Below are 27,069 nucleotides of genomic sequence, written 5' to 3'. Positions count from 1 at the left end.
AAATTTTTTCATAAATTTTATTTATATAATGAGATAAATACAATTCAACGATTTTACGGCATTACATTCACAATTTAGAGGCTTCATCGATGACTGTAATTAGTAAGATCAATAATTGATGCAGCTAAAATTAATTACTTTTCTCTCTGTCGTTTAAATATTTTACAAATTCTGTGTTCATTCGAATTCGAAAAGTTTTTAACTAGTAAACAACCATTTTTGTCCGGAATTATACAATGTAGTTGTTGAGTTCCTGTAATCGGTTTCGTTTTCAAAAATCGATCATTTAAATCATTTACTGCTGTGTCATAATCTTCTTCTGGGGAAAACTTCACTATAATATTCGGCAAGTTATCCGGTGCAGAAGCCCATTCAAAAGTTCTTCTGGTGTCGTTATTTGTTTGTCTACCGCGAGTTGGAGACTTGCTCTCGCTGCAAGTCGTTTGAGAATACCACCGATTCCATCACACGGACCTTTCCCATGGGCAGTCGCAAAAAAATGCCATTCAGCAGGAATATCAAAATCATCTTCGTGGTAATATAAATTTACAAAGTTTTTAAAGTTTTTAAATTGTTGAGGAGCTCCATCAGAAAAATAATAAATCTTGTTACAACGTTCAGGAAGACTTTTCACGTAATCAGTTATTATTTCGATGAAAACATGAACAGCAACGGCATCATGTTTGTTAGAATCTGAGATAATTACTAAACTTTTGTTTTCAAGTTTGTTATTTACTGTATAATAAATAACGACTGGAAAAACTGTTGCCTGATTATTATTCCAGTGAAAACCAGCTGCCGCATTTTGTACTACGAAGGCATAATTTTCTGCAAAATCACAAATAATAACGTATTCGTTTGGTTTCAATGTTTCTTTCAATGTCTTCAAGAATTGGGCTTGCTCCTTAGCAATGAACGAATGAGGTAGAAGAATTTCTAACTCACTACAAAATTTTTCCACAAATTCTTCTGTAGGCTTAATAATAGTTTCTAAACTACTTCTCGGTTTTGATATCCAATATTTATATGTAATATTCTCGATTTCCCGGTCCTCAAAACATTTTAGTAAAATTTTACTCAACTCATCGACCCCAGGACAGTTTTTACATCCACCTAAATAACACTGAAAAGATGGATTTTCACATATAATCATGCTCAAGTAATCGCTGTAGTGTTTAATGGGCTTTTCTGTGTTCCTTGTCAAAGAATAAATATTTGCACCTAAAATAACAGTAATTTAGTAAACTTAAAATTCACGCATTTATAATTATTAATTAATTTAATAATTACCAAGCATCATTAACTTCACGTTTTGATGAATCGTACACACGCAGATGGCGTGTGTTCCACTTGCCCCTGCTAACACACAATGTTTTGGTCGCAAAGAAGCGAATTTTGAAAATCCAATTCTCTCAGTAGGATTTATTTCACAGAAACATTGGTATAATTCTTTTAAGTTAGACAGGATAAGTCTTTTTGGACGTGTATCCGATTACCATCATCACTTCGAATTGATACAAAGTCTTTCATACCGGGCATTTGAGCACTATACTCATCATCGTTATAAAAATTTTCAACTTTTAATTTTACCTGATCAGTAATTGTCCTCCCTATACAAAAATGTTGAGTAATTTAGTTTTCAAGTGTATTTAAAACATCGATTTTACGCTACCCATACCTAATTTCGATTCAGGTGTAGAAAGTAAACCCGTTTCTTCAACCAAATTTTTGCTACTCTTGACAAATGTCTTGATGTATTCATAGTTTCACAAATACGTCTCTCACTCCATTTTACAGGTAATAATGTTAAAATTTGTATTTTCAAAGACTTATCAGTTTCGTTATCGTTGAATTTATCATACAACATTTTAATTAGAGAGCGAAAATTTTCACCATCGTCATCAATCGATTCTTCATCTGAAGAAGAAAGCAAAACTTTTTCAAGCTGTCGGATACCCGATTTATTTTATTGTTCAAAAATTGATTATCATTCAATTTCTTCGATGGAATCGGTGATTGATTTAACAATTCTAATGCATGGTTTATTACGGGTAATTGAGTTGCAGCGCTAACTTGGGATCCTGAGCTTGATTGTGATGCTTTGGGTTCGCTATCAAATGACATGGAACCTTAAAAAATAATAGTGAAACATATAGCTACTAGAAATGTATTCAAGTAACGTATAAATAATTAAAAAAACTTACGGAATGATAAGGATAATGGGAGATCCATGGCAGTTGTATTACTATCATTATCAGCCTGATCATTGTTGTCATTATTGTCACTATAGTTGTCTTCACGGTCACTTACATCAGCATTAGGATCATTACAAGCATTTGTTTGTTGCTTCACTAACTCTGAAGCTTTTTTTCGACATGAACTGCATAATAAATAATTATCATCTAATCCTAACGTTACTTTCATAATATCAGTCGCCGGATGTAAACCAATTTTTTTAAAATGAGATTCCAACTCAAAAGGATTACAACACCGATCAAATACCTTTTTTGACGCCATAAAGACAAATTAAAAAAGCGCTTATAAACTAGAGAAATTATTTATTTATACAACAAATGTAATGACAATCTTTTATAAAACACTAGATTGCACAAAAGATTTATAGGTTATGTTTTAGATCTCAAAATGAAAAAGCCGCACTTTTAATCAAAACATACTAGCTTATAGCATCTAGTTTACTGGCTATAGATAAGTCGATAATTGTTATCCCTAGTTTATCGATCTAATTGATATATTAAAATTTGAATCTTACTAAATACAGTCATCGATGAAGCCTCTAAATTGTGAATATAATGCCGTGAAATCGTTGAATTGTATTTATCTCATTATATAAATAAAATTTATGAAAAAAAATTTTTTTTCCATTTTTGAAAATTTAACAATATTTTTTCAATTGAATAAAAAAAATAGAAAGAGAAATCGGCGCAATCTGGGTTCTACAGGGATAACTGTGGAATTGATTAAAGTTTATTTAAGAAAAAAAAAAATTAAAAAAAAAAAATGTCGAACTTCGAAAAATCATTGATTTTTGTCAAAAAACTGAAAAATTCCATATGTATTGACTTACAAAAATTTTTTAATATTTTTATCGGAAAGTACATCTAAAAACAAAAATTAAAAAAAAAAAAAGGTACCTAAATGTTTAGTTTTGAAAAAGTTATGGCTATTTGAAAATAAAAAAGCCATTTTTTTGAAAAATTCATAACTTTTTTGGAGTTAGGTAAAAAAATTCAAAAAAATTCTGAGAACCGTTTTTTATAGGGTAGAAAAGGATGGAAAACTTTCGGCCAAATCGAAAAGGGTCGGGGTCAAAAGTGGTCGATTTGGCATGGAATACCCCTTATACTTTTATTAAATGTCAACAATTATGATTATTAACAGATTTTAATAATGAAATCATAACATTAAATAGGGTGTCAATAGAGGGGGCCCTATCAATAATAGGGGCTTTTACCTTATCTCAGAAAATATAGAGTTCAGCGACTTGGTGCTCAAGACCTTTTCGTGTAGAAAATTGAATTTTCTACAAGTTTAATATTGATACTTTTACTATAGCTCATGTCATTCACGAGATCAATGCCAAAAACGCGAATTTCATGGGAAAATCAAGTTTCGAGGCCCTGTACTACCTCGTCGGTTTGAGTTACAGCTTAGCCGCCATATATAATCTTGTATAGCATTCAATTGAAAAAAAACTTCGTCCATGGTCGAAACGATGCTATGAAATGCCACTGAGCTATAGAAATTTAAATACAAAAAGATCAGAGTGTCTGTGTTTTTTTAATGGGAAATCTTCACACGCCTTGGTTGAGGACTTATTATTAACATGAAGGGTCTAAACTTTTGGGGAAATTTTTTTTGGGTACTTGCAAGAAAATTTCACGATGAGACCGAAAAAAAAAAAATAGTTGAAAAAAAAATCTATCTGAGAAAAAATATTAATCTACACTAATAAATGAATGAAGGCATATGGTCTAAAGCATTAAAAACTGCTGAAATTATATCTTTGCATAAAGCAGGCGATAAACTTTTAATTTCTAACTAAAGACCATTTTCTCTTATATCTAATATTGCTGAAGTAATGGAAAAAATTTGAATTCGAGATAAGTAGACTTTGTAAACAAATATAAGTTAATTTTGGACAGACAGGATAGTTTTATATCTTTCAAAATTGCTGACAGTGATGTTCATACGCCAGCGTCTGGGCAGAACACACCATATTACCAGTTTATTCCCGTGGCGTAATGATACTCATAACTGCAATGTATTTTCTTGAACACCTTTTAATCAGTTACAGAATGAAACTCATAGCATACACTACTACGGATTGTTATGCATTCCTAGTTACAGAAAATCTTTAAGAATCAATTATAAAATTGTAATCAAAGATCTTACTTTAATATTATGTTATAAAATTAACCCCAGAATAATTATTTACAATTTAGTTAAAATTTAACAGTTAACAATAAGTTCTCCAGTTGAAGTGCAACTTTATGTTATAAAATAAACAATTAAAAGTGACTGTAGTTTAGACATTAAAATTTGTGGAAGTTATTTTAATAAGAAATTGAACCTTTCTCCCAAGGCGTAACAATATATACAATAATTTAGACATAAGTTGCCCAATTGTGATAGCTTTCCTCGACTTGGCAAATGCATTCGATACTGTTTACCATTCAATCTTGCTAGTCAAACTTGAAGTATATTAGAGGAGCTGCTGAGAAGTTACCTTAATGACAGAACCTAAACTGTAAAAGTGAATAGCATATCAAGTAAGGAATGATATGTAAAAGTGAGTTTTACTCAGGGTATGATTTTAGGACCACTTTTATATATTCTTTATATTAATGATATACTCAAAGTGGTTATATATAACTCATTAGTTTTATATGCCGATGACACTGCTGTCTTATGCTCTGCTAAATGTTGGTCGGATGTTCAGTCTTTAATGATTACTTGGCTGAATAAAATTAACTTGTGGATGTGTGTCAATCAATTATCTCTAAATATATATAAGAGTTCGTTTATTACTTTTGGTTGTTATATTGATAGTGACCCAACTGAGTTTAAATTATATCTAGTCAATGAGGAGCTAAAAAGAGTTCAATTCTACAAATATCTGAGATTGATCATTGATAGTAGTCTAAAATGGAACTATCATACTGAAAATTTATTAATTAAATTCAAATTTTTTACATGTGTTTTCTATAAACTTAGTTTATTTATAAATAGAAAAACTTTAAAAATAATCTCCCATGCAATGATTGAAAGTATTATGAACTATGGAACAATTGCCTAGGGCGGTGATTATAGTACCATTCGAAATTCTATAGTATCAACTCAAAATAGACTGATTCAAAAAATTATTATAGACGAAAATTGTAATGTTCTAAATATACAAAAAACTTTCATTGTGAACTCACCTATTTTCTATTTCAACAATTGCAGGCAAAAACTTTCAAATACTTTTTTCAATACTAAAAATAAGTCGATTTTACTCCCTAAAATCAATGAAAACATCACAAGTCGAAGTCTAAAATTCACGGCCTTTAAATATTTTGATATATAACCAAACAAATTAAAATTTTTTGTTAGAACAACTAAACTACTGAAGATAAGTCTAATTCGATGGATAAAGCATTGTGACTTATGATTTTCTTTAAACTACTATAATCAATTAATTAATTATGTAAGCTAGCTTTCTTGATTTATAATTTAATTTATACCAGTCCTACGAACAGATTCTGCATCTTTACAGGACAGATATATCATTTATTATGCTATATGTTGTAATATTTTCTGGTTTAATAACTAAATAAATAAAGTGCTGGTTTTTTTGTTCAGTTATACTGCGAAAGCTACTGAACCTATCGGAATAATACTTATACCATAAGATGCAGTTTGTTTTGGAGAAGGTTTTAGTGTATAATATGGTGGTGATTATTTATCTGGAGCCTATAATTTTTTGAATCTATTGGTTATGTTTTATATACTAGGCAGATTTCTCCACTTATAAGACCTGCAATTTTTTTGACTGAAACTTTTAATATTCATTACAGATTTTGTTTTTCTTTTATATCAATTATTATTCATTTTCGTTAGAAAAATACGGGAATCTTATAATTATCGCACATTAAAAGTTACAATGAATATAAGCAAGAATAATTACATTACGTAATTCCAACGTAAAAAGTTGGAATTACGTTTGAGACGTTGGAATAACGTTGGAGATTTCGACTCGGGATAGAATCAGAATTAAGAGATGAAATTTTCATGGAATTATTTATTTAGAATATGGTACTATATATTGCTGGAGGGCCAGGGTAACAATCTTTAAACTTTACAAAACCATCAACTTTTCTGAAATTTCATTTTTTTATTAGTTGATACAGTTTCTATTACTTCACTCGCGAAATACTATAGATTAAAATATTATTAATCATTGGAGTAACAGACTCTTAGATGAAAATTTGGGAAACGGTTTTCCTCAAAAGCTATCCCTGCAACTTTCCGCTCATTTCATACTCAAGCGCACAAAACTGTATTTATAACGTTTCTGAGCTCTCCAAGCTCAAAAAAATCATTTTCGTATCATTTTGAGGTCTCCGAGCTAGCAAATCTGCTAGAAATTTAATAAAACACTATTTTTTGAATTTTTAAACCGTAAGAACTTTCAAATGAATGAATCGATTGTTACGTGGTTGCTAGCATTCAATACAGATTTTAAAGCCTCATCATGAACAGTTATGTTTAAATCGATCGAACAAGGAGTTTTGAAGTAATTCAGAAAAAACGATTTTTTCGATTTTTTTCTTTAACGATAACTCACGAACGAATTAACCGATTTAGACCAGGCATACGACAATCGACATGGATTTTTAATGGTAAGAGCTGATTAGTTCTTGAAATTAATCGATAAAGCGGTTTAGAGGTTATTTCAAAAAAACGACATGTGACAAAAAAACCTTTTTTGTAGTATTTTTGAGATTTTTCAAAATCTGCTAGTTTGAATCGGTCCAAGTTACAATCAAAATCTAAGTTTGGTCAAGTTCTTTTGAATGGTACCAACCGCAATGAAATTGGTCGAGCCGTTAAAAAGTTAGTAGAGGTTAACATACGGCCGCAAACACACACACACACACACACACACACACACACACACACACACACACACACACACATCCATACAGTCATAGTGACATCCTTGCGGGGGTAGTGAGGGAAGCTTCCTGTAACTTTAGATTTTCCAATAACTTCCGATAACTTCCCGATTTTTGAAAATCTTCGATTGTCTTAGTGGGAAGTTAAAAAACTAACTTTCCGTGTAATTTAAACAGGAAATTAAAAATCCCATAATTTTGTTACAAGTATTCAATATAATCGGTACTTGTGTCTTCTTTATCGATTATTGTTGTGTACTATAGAAACGCGCAAGTCTCAATAGTTCCACGCATGACGTGATAGAAAACGTACTGGTCTTATGGATATGAGTATGAGTAGCATCAGCTGTAACCACCTGTCAAAGATTTCATTGTTTTGAAAATGAACACAAATCCACTACACTACAAAATAATTTTAATTTTCATTGTTTTGTCAATAACATCGTTCTGCAATAATTTCGAGCTTCATCGAGGTAAGTGAATGTTTCTTGTCATCATAAATTACTAAACTATTGGATACAAAATTTACTACGATCGTCTGAATCTGCAGATAAATTCACACAGTTAAAATTTGTGAGAAAAAATCAAAGAACAAAAGTCACTAACGTAATTTATTTATCTACCTAAAAATACCAATTTTTCAATCGCTAAGATTCCATGATTCAATTTTTATCAAATAGTATTTAAGCAGTAGTCAATGTGTAAAATTTGTGAGATAACATCGAAAACCACATATACCATCTAAAACGAATGACAGTATGAAACATCCCTGGAAATTTTTGCTATTTTTGCTATTTTACTAGGAGTTTTGAGCTCACTTTCTAAACATGAATAAGTGAAACTTTCAGTAATTGTGTAATTAAAGCTAAATTCCCTCGATGTCCAGACTTTTTCTCTACAAATTTTATGCTAAAACAATCTCTAGAAAATTAATTATTTACTAGTATTAATACTCGAGTGACGTTGTAAAAACTGCTTAAGTGAAGATGCTACCTACTTTTTAATTGGTGAATTTCACATTTCGTTAATGGTGATATATCTACTGATTGTTTTAGTCAATCATTATTTATTTTATAATTAGTGTATTTCTCTGTTAGTTAGTGAAATTTTATTAATTGCATCAATGTATTTGATCAACAAAATGATTTTTTATTTTCATCAGTCCAATTTTTACAAATATTTTGTTTCTTCGATTTTTATTCGATATAGACAATTATTTTCAAGAAAAAAGGGTATTATTAAAATTTTGTGATGGTGACATAATTTACTGCATAGACAGTAATGAAAATATAGTAAAATTGAATCTTCTTTATAAAAACATTCTTCAATAAAATTGTATGTTCAGTAGGGTGATTAAAAAAAAAAAAAAAAAAAAAGAAAATGGTTAACCGTCAAGGCCATCCCTGCAACTTCCCGCTAATTTCATACTTAAGCGCACAAAATTGTATTCATACATTTTGAGCTCAAAAAAATCATTTTCATGTCATTTTGAGCTCTCCGAGTTCGAAAGTCTGATAAAGGTTTAATAAAACAAATGTTTTTGAATTTTTATATCGCGATAACTTTGGGATGAATGAACCGATTTTCACGCAGTTAGTAGCATTCGACGCAATTTTTGAAGCCTCATGAAGGATCTTTGAATTTCAATCGATGAAACGAGGAATTTTAAAGTAATTTCGAAAAAGCACTTTTTTTGGATTTCTTTCGACAACTGTAATTCACAAACAAATCCACCGATTCTCACGTTCTTGGCAGCGATCGACGCGTATTTTTAGGCTCTAATATTTAGAATGTTGCATTTAAAACGATCGAAGGGAAAATATCGAAGTAATGTAAAAAAAACACGTTTTTACAGGCTTTTTATTAGCTTCACCTGTATGTTTGTATGTTTGTTGGTAACCAACTCCTTAAGGCGCGATTTTGACCCACTTTAAACAACCAGATTTCGTTCAAACTTTAAAGGCTTATTGAAGACCGATGACAATACACTAATTTGATAAAATTATTTCATTTTCTATTTTGCAAAATAAGATTTCTGTTAATTTGTATTATTGTCATCTTTAGCCGATAAGGCAGAAATTTCAACTTCCAACCATTATCTTTAGCCGATTTATCTAATATTAACAACCCTGATAGCCACCTTACCTATAAGTTACTGTCAATCTACGTCCGCAATTTGAAGCAAACTTGACGGAAAGAGTTGGCAAAGCGAGCGATTACCTATTAGTTACCTATAACTTACTCTGCAAATAGACGTCAAAACTTGTTGTACAAGTATTTCCTTCAAATTGTAGTAAAGTTGAAAGGAAATTTAACTACAAGTTTGATTGTTAACTTGTATTCAAGTTGCGGCCGTAGATTTCTGTCAATTTGCTTACAACTGTTGTTGAGTGAAGAATTACCGCCAACTTGATGTATAACTTAACCGTAACTGCTGGGAGTCAACACTTACTGAGAAAGCGCTGGCTATCAGGGAAATTTTCGAACACCAAAGAGAATTTTTAATTCAACAAAGCATATAATAGTTTAAACAAAAACCAGCTATTATGAATAAACCAAACTAAAAAGTAGAAAATAAATAATAGTTTGAAAAAACTAAAGAACACGCTTTTCATAGAAAACCGAACTAAAAAAATTGAAAATAAATTTTGATAAATTTAAATTAAGGATAGTGTTAAAAGTTTCAAAAACTACAAACTAATAATAGTGTAAATAAAAAAAAATGTATGTTTAATTAGCGTGGTTTTTAATTTAGAATTTGATTTAATTTAAAATTAATTTAAACTTAGATATTTTTACTTTAAAAAAAATCTAAGTTTGCTAAGATATATATATATATATATATATATATATATATATATATATATATATATATATATATATATATATATATATTAGGTGTGCCAAAATAAGACGATATTTTTTTTTTTCACTCTTAGCCCAAAATATGATAGGATATGTCTAAACAAGAATTCTGTCAAAAGGCCAGCTCTTAATTTCAATTTTAAGAGCTCCTTCATCGAACTTTAAGTTTTCCCATATAAATAACATGGAAAGTACGGGTTTAAACAGTATTTAACCCTGCAAGCTGTGAAGAAAATTTTTTTTGATAAAATGAATGATTGGACCTTTTTAAGCATTAAATTTCTGAGAAAAAATTTCATTGAGTCAAAAATCAATCGTCATTATTTAAGTTTTTACGGATCATTGAAATTTGAATTTTTTGAAAATTTTACGTTTTTTGCATTTAACAGTCAAACTATTGGAGATAGAAAAAAAAATTAAATAGCAATTTTGTAGTTCGTTTGATGCTCTATAACAAAGTTTTCAACAATTTTTTTGTATAATCAATAACAAAAAAGCTACAGACCTACAAAGTTTTGTTTTTATTATTTTTCACTTTTTTCAATTGAACTATCGATGATAGAACAAAAAATTTAGTATAAATTTTTCAGTACACCGAATTTGCAACAAAATTGTATAGGTGAGATTTTTCGTATTATTGATGGTTAAAAGTTATAGGCTCAACAAATTCTATTTTGATGATTTTTCATCTATATCATGTAGTAAATCAATAATATATATAAAAAATTAATAATAAATATAAAGTACATTCAATTTTTTACAAATTTATGCTTCGTAAACTTTATAAACTGTCTGCAGTTCAATATCGTTACAATATTATTGTTACTTCAGTAATGTTTTGCGTTAAAGAAATATTCAATGAATACAAATTGAGTGATTATCGAGACAAATGGTTAATTTTTATAATCAGCAAGATTGTGATTCCTAGATCAAAAATTGTTTACTAAATTCCAGTAAGAATCAGATGAACTACACTAAGAATTTTTGAAATAGAACCCTCCTTCAAGTTGATTACTATGACTAGATTATTATAATTTTGGTTCATGATGAAATTTACATGATTAGATTAAATAATGATGATAATAAATTTATAATCACTTAATCAAAATAACAGACAAAAACGATTATCATAGTTTCAATCATGTAGTTAAATTTTTTTTTATTTCTTTGAATAGGTAGCTACAATTTTATTTTTGGTAACGTAAGGAATTTTTTTTCTGTGTTCTTCGACAACTTGCAATAAATATTGTTTTTGTTCTTCATTTCTCGTTAAGCAGTTGTTGTAGTCCTGGATTAATGCAACACCTCTTTCAGCGAGATCGTTGACAACTTTTAAGTCGGACAACACAGATTTGCAATGTAGATAATCTTGATCAAATGCCCAGAGCTCTAGATCCTTGTCCATAAATTGATACGGTAATTGATACTGCTCAAACAAAAATAGAGATTGCTTGCTAGCAAAATCTTCGATGTTTTTCGATAATAATAAGCTTACGTCTTTGACGATAAATTTTTTTGAATTCGAAGCATTACTTTCTCGCGTTTTTATTGCAGTCACGGTTTGTCTCTTAGCATGTAAGGAAACTCTGTCAGCAAACAAAGCTAACCCGACCAACTCTTCTGACAAGTACCATAAGTGTCTTGAAAATGTCACCGTTGCTGCTTCAGAAATTGTTTTATGAACAGAACGGAATTCATAAAAATTTTTGATCAGATTCAAATCTTGATAGGATGACTTTATCCGCAGAAGGTGCATTAAACCATGAAGCCGTGTAGAAATTAACTAGAAATAAGCAGACATATCTCAGTCCATTTACTTCAGTTGCATTGACTTTAAACTGTTTTTTAAAAATGAAGATTTTTAAAGCATATAGATACTTAGCCATCTTTCTTGCATAATGATTTGGTCCTGGAGCTCTAAATTTGATCCCGTTTTTCGGAGTACCACCTAAGAATATTAACACTAATTCCAAAAGCTCTTTATAATCATCTCTGTCATGCTTTTTCTGGAATATAAAAATTTTCATTAAGTTTTAGAAAATTATTTCAAAAATTACGATCGAGTTATACATTACAACGAATAGTCATTTGTTATCTGAAAAAACCACTATGATCTAGTATTAAATCTTATGTCAGTTTTCAGTATTAGTTAAATTCGACTACTAGTCAAAAGTCTAAAGGAGCAAATTAATTTTTTAAATTTTTTAGTGATATCTGAAAGGCGGTACTTTCATCAATAACTGCTTGAACGAGAGACAAAAAATAGTATTTTAAAATGTTGAGTTTTTAAACGGAGATTCTAAAATTTTTTAAGAGGAAAAACGATCAGGAAATTCATTAATAATCATCTGAGCTGCATTCTGACTGAAAAAATATCATCTTTTTTTAGTTTTATTTCGATCCGCATGACGTTTGGTGGTCAAATCGTTGATAATTAAATTAAAATCAATACACTGATAAGAAAATTGACTTGAATCGAGAATAAAATCTTTAACTATTAAAACTATTTTGAAGAAAATGATTTTTTTTTTATTCAAGAGAAAAAATTATTGACCAAAGAAAATTTCTTGGCTTAAGAATTTTTTCTCTAGACTCAAGAAAATCAGTTTTTTCAAAATAGTTTTCATGATTCAAGATTTTTCTATTGAGTGAAAAGTTTACTTCTTTATCAGTATAGTTTTGTATTCTATTACAAGTATCTTGACAATAAATTATTGAGAAAAAAAAATTAAAAGTTAAAAATATCCGTATGAGGAACTGGAAACTTGAAAATACCTTGTTGATTCTTATGGGTAAAACTATTTTTTATTCAAATATACTCGTTCAAATTCAATTGAAATATTCAAAAAATTCATATATTTCTTAAATTTTCTTATTTGAATAGTGCTCTCAAACTATGACTTAAGAGTATACTTTTTAAAGTGAATGTGCGAACATTAATTAATAGAAATGATCATTATAATTTAAATTAACTACCTGCAGTTCAGTAACGATGAAACTAATTATTTCGTCTTTTTTACCGTGAACTTCTTTATTTATAATGGAATCTTGAATACCAGTCTCATACTTTGTTTGGTCTATGTTCTTCCAAGAGTTTTGGAATCGTACAAAAATCGGAACATTAGGAGAATTTGATCCTGGTCAAACAACTTCAACAACGCTTCTCAAAATCAACTGATATATGTGATGACGACATGCCAAATATAGTAATGGCTTTTTTAGCATTTGTTCTAAGCGACTGCATGTTCCTTTATCAGAACCTACAATAAAAATGATTAGAAAATTAAATAAAATTCGATACCAATTGATACTTTCAAGGATATCAAAAAAATTTAAGAATTTCGTACACTAAAGTATTGAAAATAAGTCATACACCGTGTACGTGAAAGACGTGGACCGGAAAATTTTTTCTTAGTATAATAAATAGGGTGTGCCAAAATTCAATCCCCATGAGAAACCTTTTAAAATTGGAATTTTAAGTTCTGCTTTTAACAGGAGCTGTGTTTGGGCATTTCCTAAGATATTCTGGATTAAGACAATTTACATGATTTTCATAGAACTTTTAACAGGAGCTTTGTTTGTTCATTTCCGCTGAAATTTCCGCATTTGAGCCGGAAATGCTCAAACAAAGCTCCTGTTAAGAATTCTATGAAATTCAAATAAATTGTCTCAACTCAAAATTTCTCAGAAAATTCCCAAACTCAGCTCCTGCTAAAAGCAGAACTCAAAATTCCAATTTTAAAAGGTTTCTCACAGAAATTGAACTTTGGCACACCCTAATAATAAAGTAATAAACTAATTAATTCAATTTCTAGTTTTAATCAAAGTGTATAGAATAGAAAATCATCGAAAAAAAATTTTCCAAATATTTGCTCATCTTTGAGACGGTCTATAGACTTCAATCATTTTTTTTAAAACGTCATAATAAGACTCTTCTAGAAAATGTCTTTCTCGTCTTTTTGACTATTTCAAACTCTGTTCGATAATTTGGTGCTAAGTTATCGTCGGTGAAAGTAAAAAAGTCTTTTTTGAGTTTAACAATCGATTTCTCAGAAGATAATGATCTCCGTAAGAGTAAAAAGAGGGTCTTGAAAACTACAAAATATTCTGTACAAGCGGTCAACGGATGTTAATAAAAAAATTTTTTCGAAATCAAAATTTCGTCTAAAAAAAATTTGGATGCGTATGTATATTCAGATTACTTAGTATCAAGTAAGATGTAATGAATAATTGGAGGATATTTTCTGTAGTTTTTGAATTTTAAAATGCCCTAAAAAAACTCTGAACGTTTTAAAAAGCTGGGATTTTTTCTCATAAGTACCCGTCGAAAATCAATTAGATCTTTTTAAATTATAAAGATATCTTTCTCAATTTGTATGCTCTTTTGAAGATTAAGTTATCCTTACGAAGCAACATTTTCTCTTTCAACAAATGTCAATTGTTGTAGAGAACACAAAAGGTACAAATTTTTCAAAAAAGAAAACTTGAGAACAGAAATTTTCTTTAATTTTAACAGAATATGAGCAAATTCTTAGAAGTTTTTTTTGTCATTTTTTTATGATTTATATTACCTCAACACTGTTCACGCTCAAAAATTTTTAAGTTCAGATTTAAAAACAATACTGTATGATTATTTTCCTTCAAATTAGAGGCTTTTTAAAATCACCAAAAAATTTTAAATTTTTGGATATTTACCTTAATTTTTGTAATAAGTATATTTACCTGTGTTTGTAGGACAAGTATCAAAATACATAGCTTTAATACGGTCCAAGATGTTACATTCGTTTATAATTTCCTTGATAGCGATAGCTTGATTTAACCCAGTCCTACGATCAAGCTTAGGTACTCCTAATAACTGCTGAGTATTAACACCTGATAAGATTATTGGAAGTCTTTCAACTTTGTCCCGGCCAGTTATATCAGGCAGTAACTTCCCATCCCAATGGATAACAACGCATTGAGCAATTCTCAAGTCAGTTTTTAAATCTTTGGCAATTTCCTTTCTTAATTCGTAACGTTAGCTCTATCCATTGCTGAAACAACTTCCGGTGTCATTAATTTGATTTTTTTTAGTTTTGGTTCTGGAGGTAGTTCATTAGGAAAGTCAGAAGTAGTAGAAATATTTGATTGAGTGGATGCAGTAGAAGCAGTAGAATGTTGTGAAAGAGGCAACATAGAGTCTATAAATGAAAATTTTTAAGAGTACAAATTAAGGAAAATTGAGAAAAGAGTTCAATTTCATCAGCTCATGAAAGAGATCACTAAGAAAAAAAAATGATTTTGAAAGGAATAGGCATTGTTGTGACAAAAATAGACTTATTGAAAATTTTCACAACTTTATTTCTTAGCTGAAGAAATCCCGATTCTTATCATAGCAACTTTCTCATTGAAATAGATTTTATTTGATTCAGAAAAAAAAAACAATCTTAGAAAGACAACTTGCGAATTCACATCCAAAATTGTTTTTTCCCAAATCTAGAAAACTTTTTTGAACAAGAAAGTTACTGTTAAAAAAATTTTAATTTCTTCAGCTAAGAAATGAAATTGATGAAAAGTTTTATCAAATTAACTTTTTATTGCAACATTGCTAATTAAAATAAATTTTTTCTCTCAGTGTAGATTATAAAAAATAGAACAAAAAAACACCTATCTAATATACCTGCTAGATCAATCTCGTTAATGTCTGAGTTTGTTTCTGTACTTTCCACTTGAACAACATTCAAGTTATTATCTAGGCAAATAGTTGCTGTACTTAGCACTTCTTGAACATCGGGAGCGTTTTTTAACAACTGGCTAATTTTACAGATGTGCCGATTATCAATCAGAATTCTTTTTTGAAGAGAATTCAGAATCTGTAAAGCATTCTGCGGTGCAATATCAAATAACCGATCAAGAAAATCGCTGAAATTTTTTTCAACTAATAGTTGAGTTGGAGATCTTTTTCGAGCTTTATTCACTTGAGTTTTTTGCCAATCTTTGTACAATTTTTCAATTTTTACGATTGTATTATGTGAGTTGTTTGCAGGCAATGAAAACTTATTCCACACCTTACTAACCTCAAAAAGAACAAGTTCAGCACTTTCGCGGATAATTTGTTTTTCTGTTCTATGTTTGTCGAAAAACAAACATAAAACGTCACGATTCATCGGTAATTTTAAATTATTTAAATTTTTCGATTCGAAGCCAACTAAGTTGATGTATTTTCTTTGATTAGTTTTACTAGACATTGTTTTTTTTTTTTCCAAAAAGTATAATTGTTGTTATTACATAAATAACTCTTAAAAAACCAACCTAAATTGAAGACTAATTAAGACGAAAGACAATAGAGTTCAATAATTGGCGTTCTCCCGCGGAAAATTGATCAATTAAGCGGTAAAACAATAAATGCTTAGAGGGCGTTAAATGCGAATTCCTTAGGATAATTTGAATTTAAATTTAAATATTGGCAGCAATAACAACTTAATTTTTATAGAAAACACATAGTTCAATGCAAATATTAATATTTATACAAACATAAACATAAAATATTGAGAATTTATTTTTGTGTAATAATTTTTCTGGGTTAAATTGCAATTAATTGATATTGAAAAGGAAACATATTTCTTTAGAGTCTAAATATATAATCAAAACTATAAAAAAACTTTTTTATCTGTTTTATTTGCAAAGTAATTATAAATTTATTATCATCATTATTTAATTTAATCGTGTATATTTCATCATAAACCATAATTATAATAATGTAGTCATAGTAAACAACTTGAAGGAGGGTTCTATTTCACAAATTCTTATTGTAGTTCTTCTGATTCTTACTGGATTTTAGTGAACAATTTTTGATCTAAGAACTGCAGACAGTATATAAAGTTTACCAAGCGAAAATTTGTAAAAAATTGAATGTATTTTATATTTATTATTAATTTTTTATATATATTATTGATTTACTACATGATATAGATGAAAAATCATAAAAATAGAATTTGTTGAGCCTATAACTTTTAACCATCAATAATACGAAAAATCTCACCTATACAATTTTGTTGCAAATTCGATATACTACAAAATTTATACTAAATTTTTTGTTCTATCATCGATAGTTCAATTGAAAAAAGTGAAAAATAATAAAAACAAAACTTTGTAGGTCTGTAGCTTTTTTGTTATTGATTATACAAAAAAATTGTGAAGAACTTTGTTATAGTGCAACAAACGAACTACAAAATTGCCATTCAATTTTTTTTTCTATCTCCAATAGTTTGACTGTTAAATGCAAAAAACGTAAAATTTTCAAAAAATTCAAATTTCAAAGATCCGTAAAAACTTAAATAATGACGATTGATTTTTGACTCAATAAAATTTTTTCTCAGAAATTTAATGCTTAAAAAGGTCCAATCATTTATTTTATCAAAAAAAATTTTCTTCACAGCTTGCAGGGTAAAATACTGTTTAAACCCGTACTTCCTATGTTATTTATATGGGAAAAATTAAAGTTCGATGAAGGAGCTCTTAAAATTGAAATTAAGAGCTGGCCTTTTGACAGAATTTTTGTTTAGACATATCCTATCATATTTTGGGCTAAGAGTGAAAAAAAAAAATTATCGTCTTTTTTTGGCACACCCTAATATATATACAGGGTGTCTCAGAAGTCGTGATCCACCGGACAGGGTGTGGTAGAAAATTGGATTCTGAATAGAAAAGTCCTTTACCATTTTTCGATCAGACCCATACAAAAATTACTACAAATTTATGAAAATAGACCAATGAGGAGCGCGGTTTAGCGGCAGAACGGTAGGCGCAAGAGCGAGCGAGTGGAAGCGCGACAGGCAATGAGTGCGCGCTCGCTTGCACACGTGTGATATCATTGCTCAGTTATAGCGGGATGCCCGCATGCAATAATAATGATCAATGATACTCCTGTAAATAAAAAAAAATTAATATTAGAAAAATCATCCCATAGACAGCCCCATAAAATAAAAAATGTGCGATTTTGTGATAATTAAAACTCAAATTTTCGGTGTCACCGAAAAATGAAAAAAAAAAAAGCCAACAGTCATATTCAATGATACCCCTGTAATTAAAAAAAAAAAGAAAAGTTATAAAAGTACCCCATACACTCTGAGATACAGCCCCATAAAGCCAAAAATTTGCGATTATTTAATGATGAAATTCAAATGATCAGTGTGCACTTGAAGTTAAAAAAAAAAGCAATAAAAATAATCAGTGACACTACTGTAGACCAAAAAAAATGAAAAAAATAAAAATTACCCCATAGACAGGGAGATACAGCCCCGTAAAGCCGAAAATTCGCGATTATTTAATAATGAAATTCAAATGATCAGAGTGCACTTGAAGTGAAAAAAAAAAAAAGCAATAAAAATAATCAGTGACACTACAGTAGGTGAAGAAAATTTTTAAAAATAAAAAACTACCCCATAGACAGGGAGATACAGTCCCATAAAGCCAAAAATTGTGCGATATTTCAATAATTAAAATAGAAATTTTCGACGACTACTCAAAATTTCAAATAAAAATCTAGGACTAATAGTTAACTATACCCATAACAATCAGAAAAAAATTAAAAATTACAAAAACCACCCCATAGACACTAAGATACAGCCTAATAAAGCCGAGTATTTCGGGATTATTTAACATAAAATAACTCGGAATAACTCAAAGAAAATTATCTTTCTTTCCAGTTTAACCTTTTTTATGAATTAAAAAATCAAAATTTTGGAATCCACCCCATAAACACCGAGAGGCAACCCCACAATGCCACAATTGTTCGATTTTTTATTGATTTAAATTGAAATTCTCGGTGTCTACTCAAAATAAGTAAAAGAAAATTATTGTACTTTTTAATGTTATCTCTGTTATAAAATAATAAATCAAAATTTTAGAATCCACCCCACAGACACCGAGATACATCCCCATACAGTCGCTATTTGTCGATTTTTAATTGACTTAAATTGAAATTCTCGGTGTCCACTTAAAATAAAGAGCATAAACTCATTCCACTTTCCAATTTACTCTTTTTAATAAATGAAAATATCAAAATTCAAGAATTCACCCCATAGACCCCAAGATACGCCTCCATAAAGCCGCGATTTATCGATTTTTTGTGGATTGATATCGAAATTTTCGGTGTCATATGAAAATTTGAATTTTAATTATTGAAAAATCGCGAATTGTTGGCTTTATTTGGATGTTTGTTAGTGTCTATGCGGTGGATTTTCAAGAGTTAAGTTTTTATGTTTTTAAGGGTGTAATTTAAAAGTACAATAGGTTTCTCTTGTTGTTGTTAAATGGACACCAAGAATTTCAATTTCAATTACTAACAAATCACAAATTAGCGGATTTATGGGGTCCTATCTCGCCGTTAATGGGGTGTTTTTTCAAATCTTATTTATTTTTTGCTTACAAGAGTATATCTGAAAATGATTTTTCATACTTTTCATTTATTTTCAACGGACACCGAGAAGTAGCATTTTAATTACTAAAAATCAGAAATTTTCAGCTTAATGGGATCATAATTCGGAGTTTGCGGGGTGGTTTTTTAAATAATAATTTTTTTCGATACACAGGAGTTTAATCGATAAGTACAAAAGGTTTCTTTTTGAATTTTAATTTCTAAGCAATCCCGATTTTTGTGCGTTATCAAGTCATATTTCGGTATCTATGGGGTGTTTTTACAATTTTTTAAATTTGTCTGATGGTCAAAAGTACCACTGATAATTTTGATTGGTATTTTTTTTCTATTTCGAATGCACTGTGAATATTTTAATTTTTATGTTAAATAATCCCGAAATACTCGGCTTTATTAGGCTGTATCTTAGTGTCTATGGGGTGGTTTTTGTAATTTTTAATTTTTTTCTGATTGTTATGGGTATAGTTAACTATTAGTCCTAGATTTTTATTTGAAATTTTGAGTAGTCGTCGAAAATTTCTATTTTAATTATTGAAATATCGCACAATTTTTGGCTTTATGGGACTGTATCTCCCTGTCTATGGGGTAGTTTTTTATTTTTTTTCAATTTTTTTGGTCTACAGTAGTGTCACTGATTATTTTTATTGCTTTTTTTTTTAACTTCAAGTGCACACTGATCATTTGAATTTCATCATTAAATAATCGCAAATTTTTGGCTTTATGGGGCTGTATCTCAGAGTGTATGGGGTACTTTTATAACTTTTCTTTTTTTTTTTTAATTACAGGGGTATCATTGAATATGACTGTTGGCTTTTTTTTTTTTTAATTTTTCGGTGACACCGAAAATTTGAGTTTTAATTATCAAAAAATCGCACATTTTTTATTTTATGGGGGTGTCTATGGGATGATTTTTCTAATATTAATTTTTTTTTATTTACAGGAGTATCATTGATCATTATTATTGCATGCGGGCATCCCGCTATAACTGAGCAATGATATCACACGTGTGCAAGCGAGCGCGCACTCATTGCCTGTCGCGCTTCCACTCGCTCGCTCTTGCGCCTACCGTTCTGCCGCTAAACCGCGCTCCTCATTGGTCTATTTTCATAAATTTGTAGTAATTTTTCTATGGGTCTGATCGAAAAATGGTAAAGGACTTTTCTATTCAGAATCCAATTTTCTACCACACCCTGTCCGGTGGCTCACGACTTCTGAGACACCCTGTATATATATATATATATATATATATATATATATATATATATATATATATATATATATATATAATATATATATATATATATTAGGATGAGCCAAAAGACTAACCTATCGATTTTATGGGTTAAAATGAACCTATATATCGAAAAAAAAAAATTCCCCTGCAAGGAGAGATTTTTAGCTTAATTTTGAAAAGTGTCGGTTGAATGTCGGTGAGCATTCAAAGTTACCCATTTAAATAACACGTAAAAAAATCTTTTTTCATTAAAAATAGTGTAACTTTTGAACCACTTGAGATAAAAATTTTTTGATGGCAGATTCTTGAAGGGCATGGAATTTTCTACAAAGTCATACCTGGTTCCATTTTTTAAAGTCAAAAATTTATATATTTACTGGCCATGAAAATTAAACAAAACATCAAAATATGCAATTTTTGGCATTTATTGTCAGAAATCTTGTTATTTAAGGAAATAAATTACTTTGAAATGAGATAAGTAGGGGGGTAGAGACGGGGCGCTCAATCCTTATTGTTCATCATGTACAGCTTCTCAGGGAATTCAATAGTGGTTCCCTCTTAAGATATTTCCGTTAAAGTATTGGTATAGTTTTATAATACTTCCAAAAAACTTTGTCATGGACAAATTTTTTCTTCAAGTGTTTTGATTGCTCAGTTGTAATATATAATTCAACTTTGACATTCATTTACGTGAATCAGTTTTATTCGAGTAGTTATTATTACGATCATTTTCCCTTTATATAGTATATTGATCGAATATTTACAATTACACAATACAATTTCTTCTTAACCTATTTGTTTTAAAAATAAATTTTCGTACCTTATTTTTCAGTCATTAAAGCACAGACAATTTCTTCATAACCTATTTGTTTAAAAAAAAAAATTCTCGTTACTTATTTTTCAATTATTGACGCAGACACACCACAGAACAAATATAATTACGTTAATAAAAATTATGACGGCAAAAAATTTAATATTTTTAGTTGGTTTTGAAATTAGCCAAATCAGTAGTCGTAAACTTCCAACAAATCGCTAAATTTGGAGTATTTTCTTTTATAAATACTAGTCTCTTAAAGTAACTATTGACAACAGTGCTGCAGAAGTTGCAAAGGAAGTATTAAAAATATGGAGTGATTTCAATCTTCCTACAATTAAACTGGTTTCCGTTGTGTGTAATATTAAACGTTTGTTTCGTGAGTGGAAAAATCTTTTGAAATCTCGAAAAAAGACAAAAACTATTTCAAAAAAAAAATGAAAGAATATGACTTTCATAAAAAATTAGATAAATTATTTAATATTTCTAAAAAAACATCGGAACAGTTTCTAACTGATAACCAAAAAACTTTGTTGAACGAAGATATGAAATTCAGACATGCAACTGTAAATTCTGTATTATGTGATATACAAACTCCAGAGCTAGATGAACCAAGTAAGTCACCAAGTGAGTCACTTACGAAGATTAATATATCTCTTTTGTATCAATAATAATGATTTTTTTTATCATTAATTCTCATTTTTAGATACAAGTCAAAGTACATATTTTCTTTCATCATCTGAACATGAGCTTGAGAAATCGATTTCATCATTTTCCGATGATTTAAAACGACACATTTCAGATCTAGAAGATCCTTATTAAAAAAATATTAAAAAACAATAAGAAAAATCGACGTCGTAAATCCTGCAGTAGTGAGCGCTCTTGATCGAACGAATACCAGTGACAGAAACGCAGTATATATTCTTGGTACAGTCTCTGACAGTGTGGTCAGATCGTGCTATTTTTTTACCCCCACTTTGTACCGCTTTCAATATAGTCAGATGAGAGTGTCCTACAAAGTGGGGGTAAGAAAAGAAAGCACGATCTGGCCACACTGGTCTCTTAGTCTTTAGGTGTGCCTATAGAAGACACTAATTTGAGCTACAACACTGTTCGAAGACGTCGACTCGAAGCTAGGCAAGATATTGTACATAATTTAAGGAATAAGATTCAATTTCCTGGAAATCTTATCCTTCACTGGGATTCAAAATTTCATTGGGATATTTGTATCTATGATAAAGTAGATAGGCTTGCAGTTCTTGTATCTGGCTTGAATTTTGAACAATTACTTGGTATACCAAAAATTGAAAGCGGAACAGGAGAGCAGCAAGCTATGTCGATAATTGACCTATTGGACAGATGGGGAATTACAAACTGCATCAAAGGCTTATGTTTCGATACCACGGCTTCCAATTCAGGTAAACTAAACTTCAGTTTGACAAATCTTCTCTTTCAATTCATTATGTTTACTATTGTAGGGCCATACAGTAGTGCATGTGTGTTGTTAGAGCGTATTTTAGGAAAAAAATTTCTTTATTTCGCTTGCCGACATCACATGTATGAGTTCGTTCTTCAAAAAGCATGCCAAACTTGTTTACCGGCAATATCAGGTCTAAATGTATCGACATTTGAAAGATTCCGGCAATCTTGGAAGAATATTGATACTAATGAATATATAACGGGGTTAGATAATGCAATAATTCGTAATAAAGTAATGAACAACCGAGACAGTGTATTAGAATTCATTTCCAAACAACTGATGTAAGTCTTTTTTTTATTTTTTTGTATTTAATTTGAGTTAATTCAAGTTTCTATTAATGTAAAAATATCATTATTTTATCATTTCAGGAGCATCATCCACGAGATGATAACAAAGAATTTCTAGAATTGATATACATTTTCTTAGACGGCACTCAAACTAATCCTATCACGATCAAAGCTCCTGGAGCAACTCATCATGCGAAATGGATGTCCAAGGCCATCTATTGCCTCAAAATGTATATTTTCTAAAAACAATTCAATGTTGGTCGCAAAAAAGAATTACTTTGTAACGGGTTTGAGCCGTCCCTTGGTCACCCCTTGAATTAAATTTAAATTTAATAATTAGGGCGCCACTGGAATTTTTATCACGGTTTCCAGAACCGGTCCAAGCAAGAGAGATATCACAGGGTCGAGAGAAATTATAATATTTGACACAAATAACAACAATTAAAATTGACTTGAATTATCAATTTATTTGAACAATATGACAATAGTTAAACCCTGATTCAATTCTCACACACACACTCATACTTACAAAAGTTGCTTATTCCTACGATACCCTCTTATGGAGCGTCTATATCGTAGTTTCTATCATAGTGCCTATTCCTGCGATACCCTCATATGGAGCGTCTATACCGCAGTTTCTATAAAAGTATCTTATTCCTACGATACCCTCATATGGAGCATCTATATCGTAGTTTCTATCATAGTTCTTATTCTGACGGTACCCTCATATGGAGCGTCTATACCGCAGTTTCTAACTAAGTCGCGCTGTCCACAGGACCCTCACGCTCTAAGACTCTAGATATGCCCTGGGTGGTCGCCCGGACCCCTGCCCAAGGTTCATACTGTCCTTAGCCTTTTCGCTGTCCACAGGACCCTCACTACGGGACTGATGAACCTGAAGTCGACTAGGACAAAGGAGGATACCATGACGCTAGTCGACAACCTGCTAATTCTAACCTCCTCGACAGCCCGTGAACGAGGAGTATATAATGTAAATTATTTTCCCACACACACACACACACACACACACACACACACACACACACACGCGCGCGCGCGCGCGCACGCAATTCCAATAAAACAATTTATCTAAATACACACTTGACTCTAATTTACAATTATTTTAAAATCCAAGATACTCTTTACAACATAACTTCCTGGGAATCAAATCTCCCGGACCCTAACTTGACTTCGATAAATAATTTTATTTAAATTTTGGTTGCCTAATTATTAATATCACAGTAGCGTTTATTCAACCAAAATTTTAGATTAATTAAAACGTACTCGAATTCAAACTGCCTGAATAATCGGCTTATGTCTATTTTGAATTCCAGTCAAGATTTGAGATTTTGTCTTCAACTTGGTAAAAATTTCCCAAGGCTAAATTTTATGTTGATTAATTTTGAAATCATCGTACTGGAATTTGACAAATTTATTTATCGAAGTTTATTGAACAAATTTTCTTTTGTCGATAATTTTCTATTGTAATTTTGTTTTATAAATTAATTTACTATTTAACAATTTTAATATTCTAATTTAAGGAATTTGTGTCTATGATAATTTTATTTTATAATTTTCTAAAAGTAAATTATAATTATTAATTTTAATTTTCCATTTTAATTTAAATTTTAATTCATTTTTACTTGTTAATTTTATTGATCAATTTTAATCTAACTTGGACAATTTTCTAAATTTAGTTTCCTTTAGTTTTATTTTAATTTCTAATTTGTAATAATTTAATCGACAGAATATCGCTTATATAAATGACGCAGTTAACTCAAAATTTTCGATATCAAAATTTCTGATTTGAAAATTTTAATCTAAATTTAATTGACCAATTTTATAATAATATTATAATATTAATTCTAAATTTAATCTCTTTTATTTTTAAATTTGAAATTCGTCCAACTTATTGAGTTTTCTATTTGTTCAAATTTTGATTTAACTAATTTTAACCTCGATTTATAATTTAGATATTTTAATTAAATTCGAATAATTAATTAATTAATCAAGTAGGGTGATTGGTAGACGGAACCTGGCCTGTGCCTAGAGTTTCCGGGGACGACGCAATCATTTTCCGAGGTTAAACTTTATTTTGTACCTGAGAACTTTATGACGATTTCTTCACTTGAGTTCAGCTCTCTTTGTTTTCGTTGACTTCTAATAGAGGTAACCTTGTCCGCCAAAATCACGGTGTTCTCGGTACTCGGGTTCACTGCATCGCAGCTCGGGATATTTAGCAATATTTTATCTGGAAATTCAGGATAGTTAGAACGGTTTTATTGGATAATTAGGCTGGCTAAATGCCTAGCAGTAATTATCAATTTTACAAGTTAAAAATAATCGCTCTGAAGGTTCCACAGGAATCTCCGAGGAATATTAATATTTACCTGGTATTTCCAAAATTTCGTGTTGGTTGCTCGGGCTCCGGCTTCACAATGTCGCTTTTACGTTCGGCAACTTCACTCGTCCCTCGTGTGGGATTATCCCCACCCGCGGAACACTTATCTTCTAGGCCCCGGAACTTATGTAAATTTTATTTCTACTGCGCGAACATCCTAGACCACAGCGCTCTGTGATCCGTCGATAACTAACCGCGGCTAGGGTGAGGACCTTCAACGGGTAATGAAGGAGCCCCGTGACAACTTGGCTTAGGTGATGTTTGTGTTTTCATAAGTATCATTTATGTAAAAGCGTGGTGTAAAGCTCCTTGTCCGATAAGTGCTCCAGCTTAAGACTTAGAATTCTTGAAAAAGTTAATTAATTATAAAAATATTAATACATAAATTTCAGATGCTACTGTATCGACATTTTCACGATATTTATGGTATCTGACAGAAAAACTAGCTGCTATGTCATTTTTCGATTCTAGTATTAGTTTAAAAGTTAAAATGAAAATGGTTAACGCGATCAAAAAAAAAAAAAAAAAAAAAAAATATATGAAAAAAGAGTAAAATTTTCTAAAAATCAACATAACGCGATTTGTTCCAAAGACATCAGTGATCTTATCACAAAAAGAACCTTAGAATTTTTCGACCAACTTCAGTTATCGTCAGACTTTTTAGATATTGAGCCCCAGCACTGAATAGAAAATGATTCTTATAAACTGTGCTTCGATACTATTAAGAGCATCAAGTGTGTTAATGGTATTGCTGAACGAGGTATCGCATTAATACAAAAACATAATCGAACTCTGACGAAAAATTAAGAGCAAAAACAATTTATTTTGCAAATAGTACAATTACATCGTCAGCAATATCCTAATTGTAATAAGTTAAATTTTATTAATAACTAAATAAATGTTTTTAACATGCCTTATCTCATTACAAACTAATTTATTTCCTTAAATGTTAAGATTTCTGACAATAAATGGCTAAAATTGCTTATTTTGATTTTTTGTTTAATTTTCATGACCAGTGAATATATGAATTGTTGACGTTAAAAAATGGAACCAGGTATGACTTTGTAGGAAATTTAATGACCTTCAAGAATCTGCCATCAAAAAATTTTTATCTTAAGTTGTTTAAAAGTGACATTATTTTTAATCAAAAAATATTTTTTTACATGTTATTTAAATGGTAAACTTTGAATGCTCACCGACACCTTTCATAATTAAGCTAAAAATCTCTCCTTGTAGGAGATTTTTTTTTTCCATATATACGTTCATTTTAACCCATAAAATCAATAGGTTAGTTTTTTTGGCCCAACCTCATTTATATATATATATATATATATATATATATATATATATATATATATATATATATATATATATATATATATATATATATATATA

The 27,069-nt window shown here is 29.9% G+C and overlaps 2 protein-coding genes across 2 annotated transcripts in view; one reads left to right on the top strand and one right to left on the bottom strand.

The window, feature by feature from the left end:
- Nucleotides 1-334: 334 nt before the first annotated feature.
- LOC141534013 (uncharacterized) lies at nucleotides 335-2,424 on the bottom strand. Its single transcript, XM_074253154.1, has 6 exons — nucleotides 2,205-2,424; nucleotides 2,050-2,129; nucleotides 1,777-1,945; nucleotides 1,497-1,610; nucleotides 1,291-1,449; nucleotides 335-1,221 (listed from the first exon to the last, which is right to left on the bottom strand). Exons 1-6 carry the CDS (start codon nucleotides 2,422-2,424, stop codon nucleotides 335-337), a joined length of 1,629 nt encoding a protein of 542 aa, XP_074109255.1.
- A 5,091-nt stretch (nucleotides 2,425-7,515) lies between these two features.
- The window catches only part of LOC141534585 (uncharacterized), a 348,478-nt gene continuing 328,924 nt past the window's right edge, over nucleotides 7,516-27,069 (top strand). Inside the window, exon 1 of the mRNA XM_074254017.1 lies at nucleotides 7,516-7,651. Within this exon, the coding sequence (XP_074110118.1) occupies nucleotides 7,561-7,651 (91 nt within the window). The 5' untranslated portion in view covers nucleotides 7,516-7,560. The remainder of the gene's footprint in view (nucleotides 7,652-27,069) is intronic.

Source organism: Cotesia typhae, unplaced genomic scaffold, assembly GCF_013202065.1.
Source record: "Cotesia typhae breed Kobodo isofemale line unplaced genomic scaffold, CoteBio_Ctyphae scaffold_13, whole genome shotgun sequence".
Classification (NCBI taxonomy): Eukaryota; Metazoa; Arthropoda; class Insecta; order Hymenoptera; family Braconidae; genus Cotesia; species Cotesia typhae.
The sequence above is the reverse complement of the archived record's forward strand: the minus strand, read 5'-3'. Positions and strand labels throughout refer to the sequence as shown.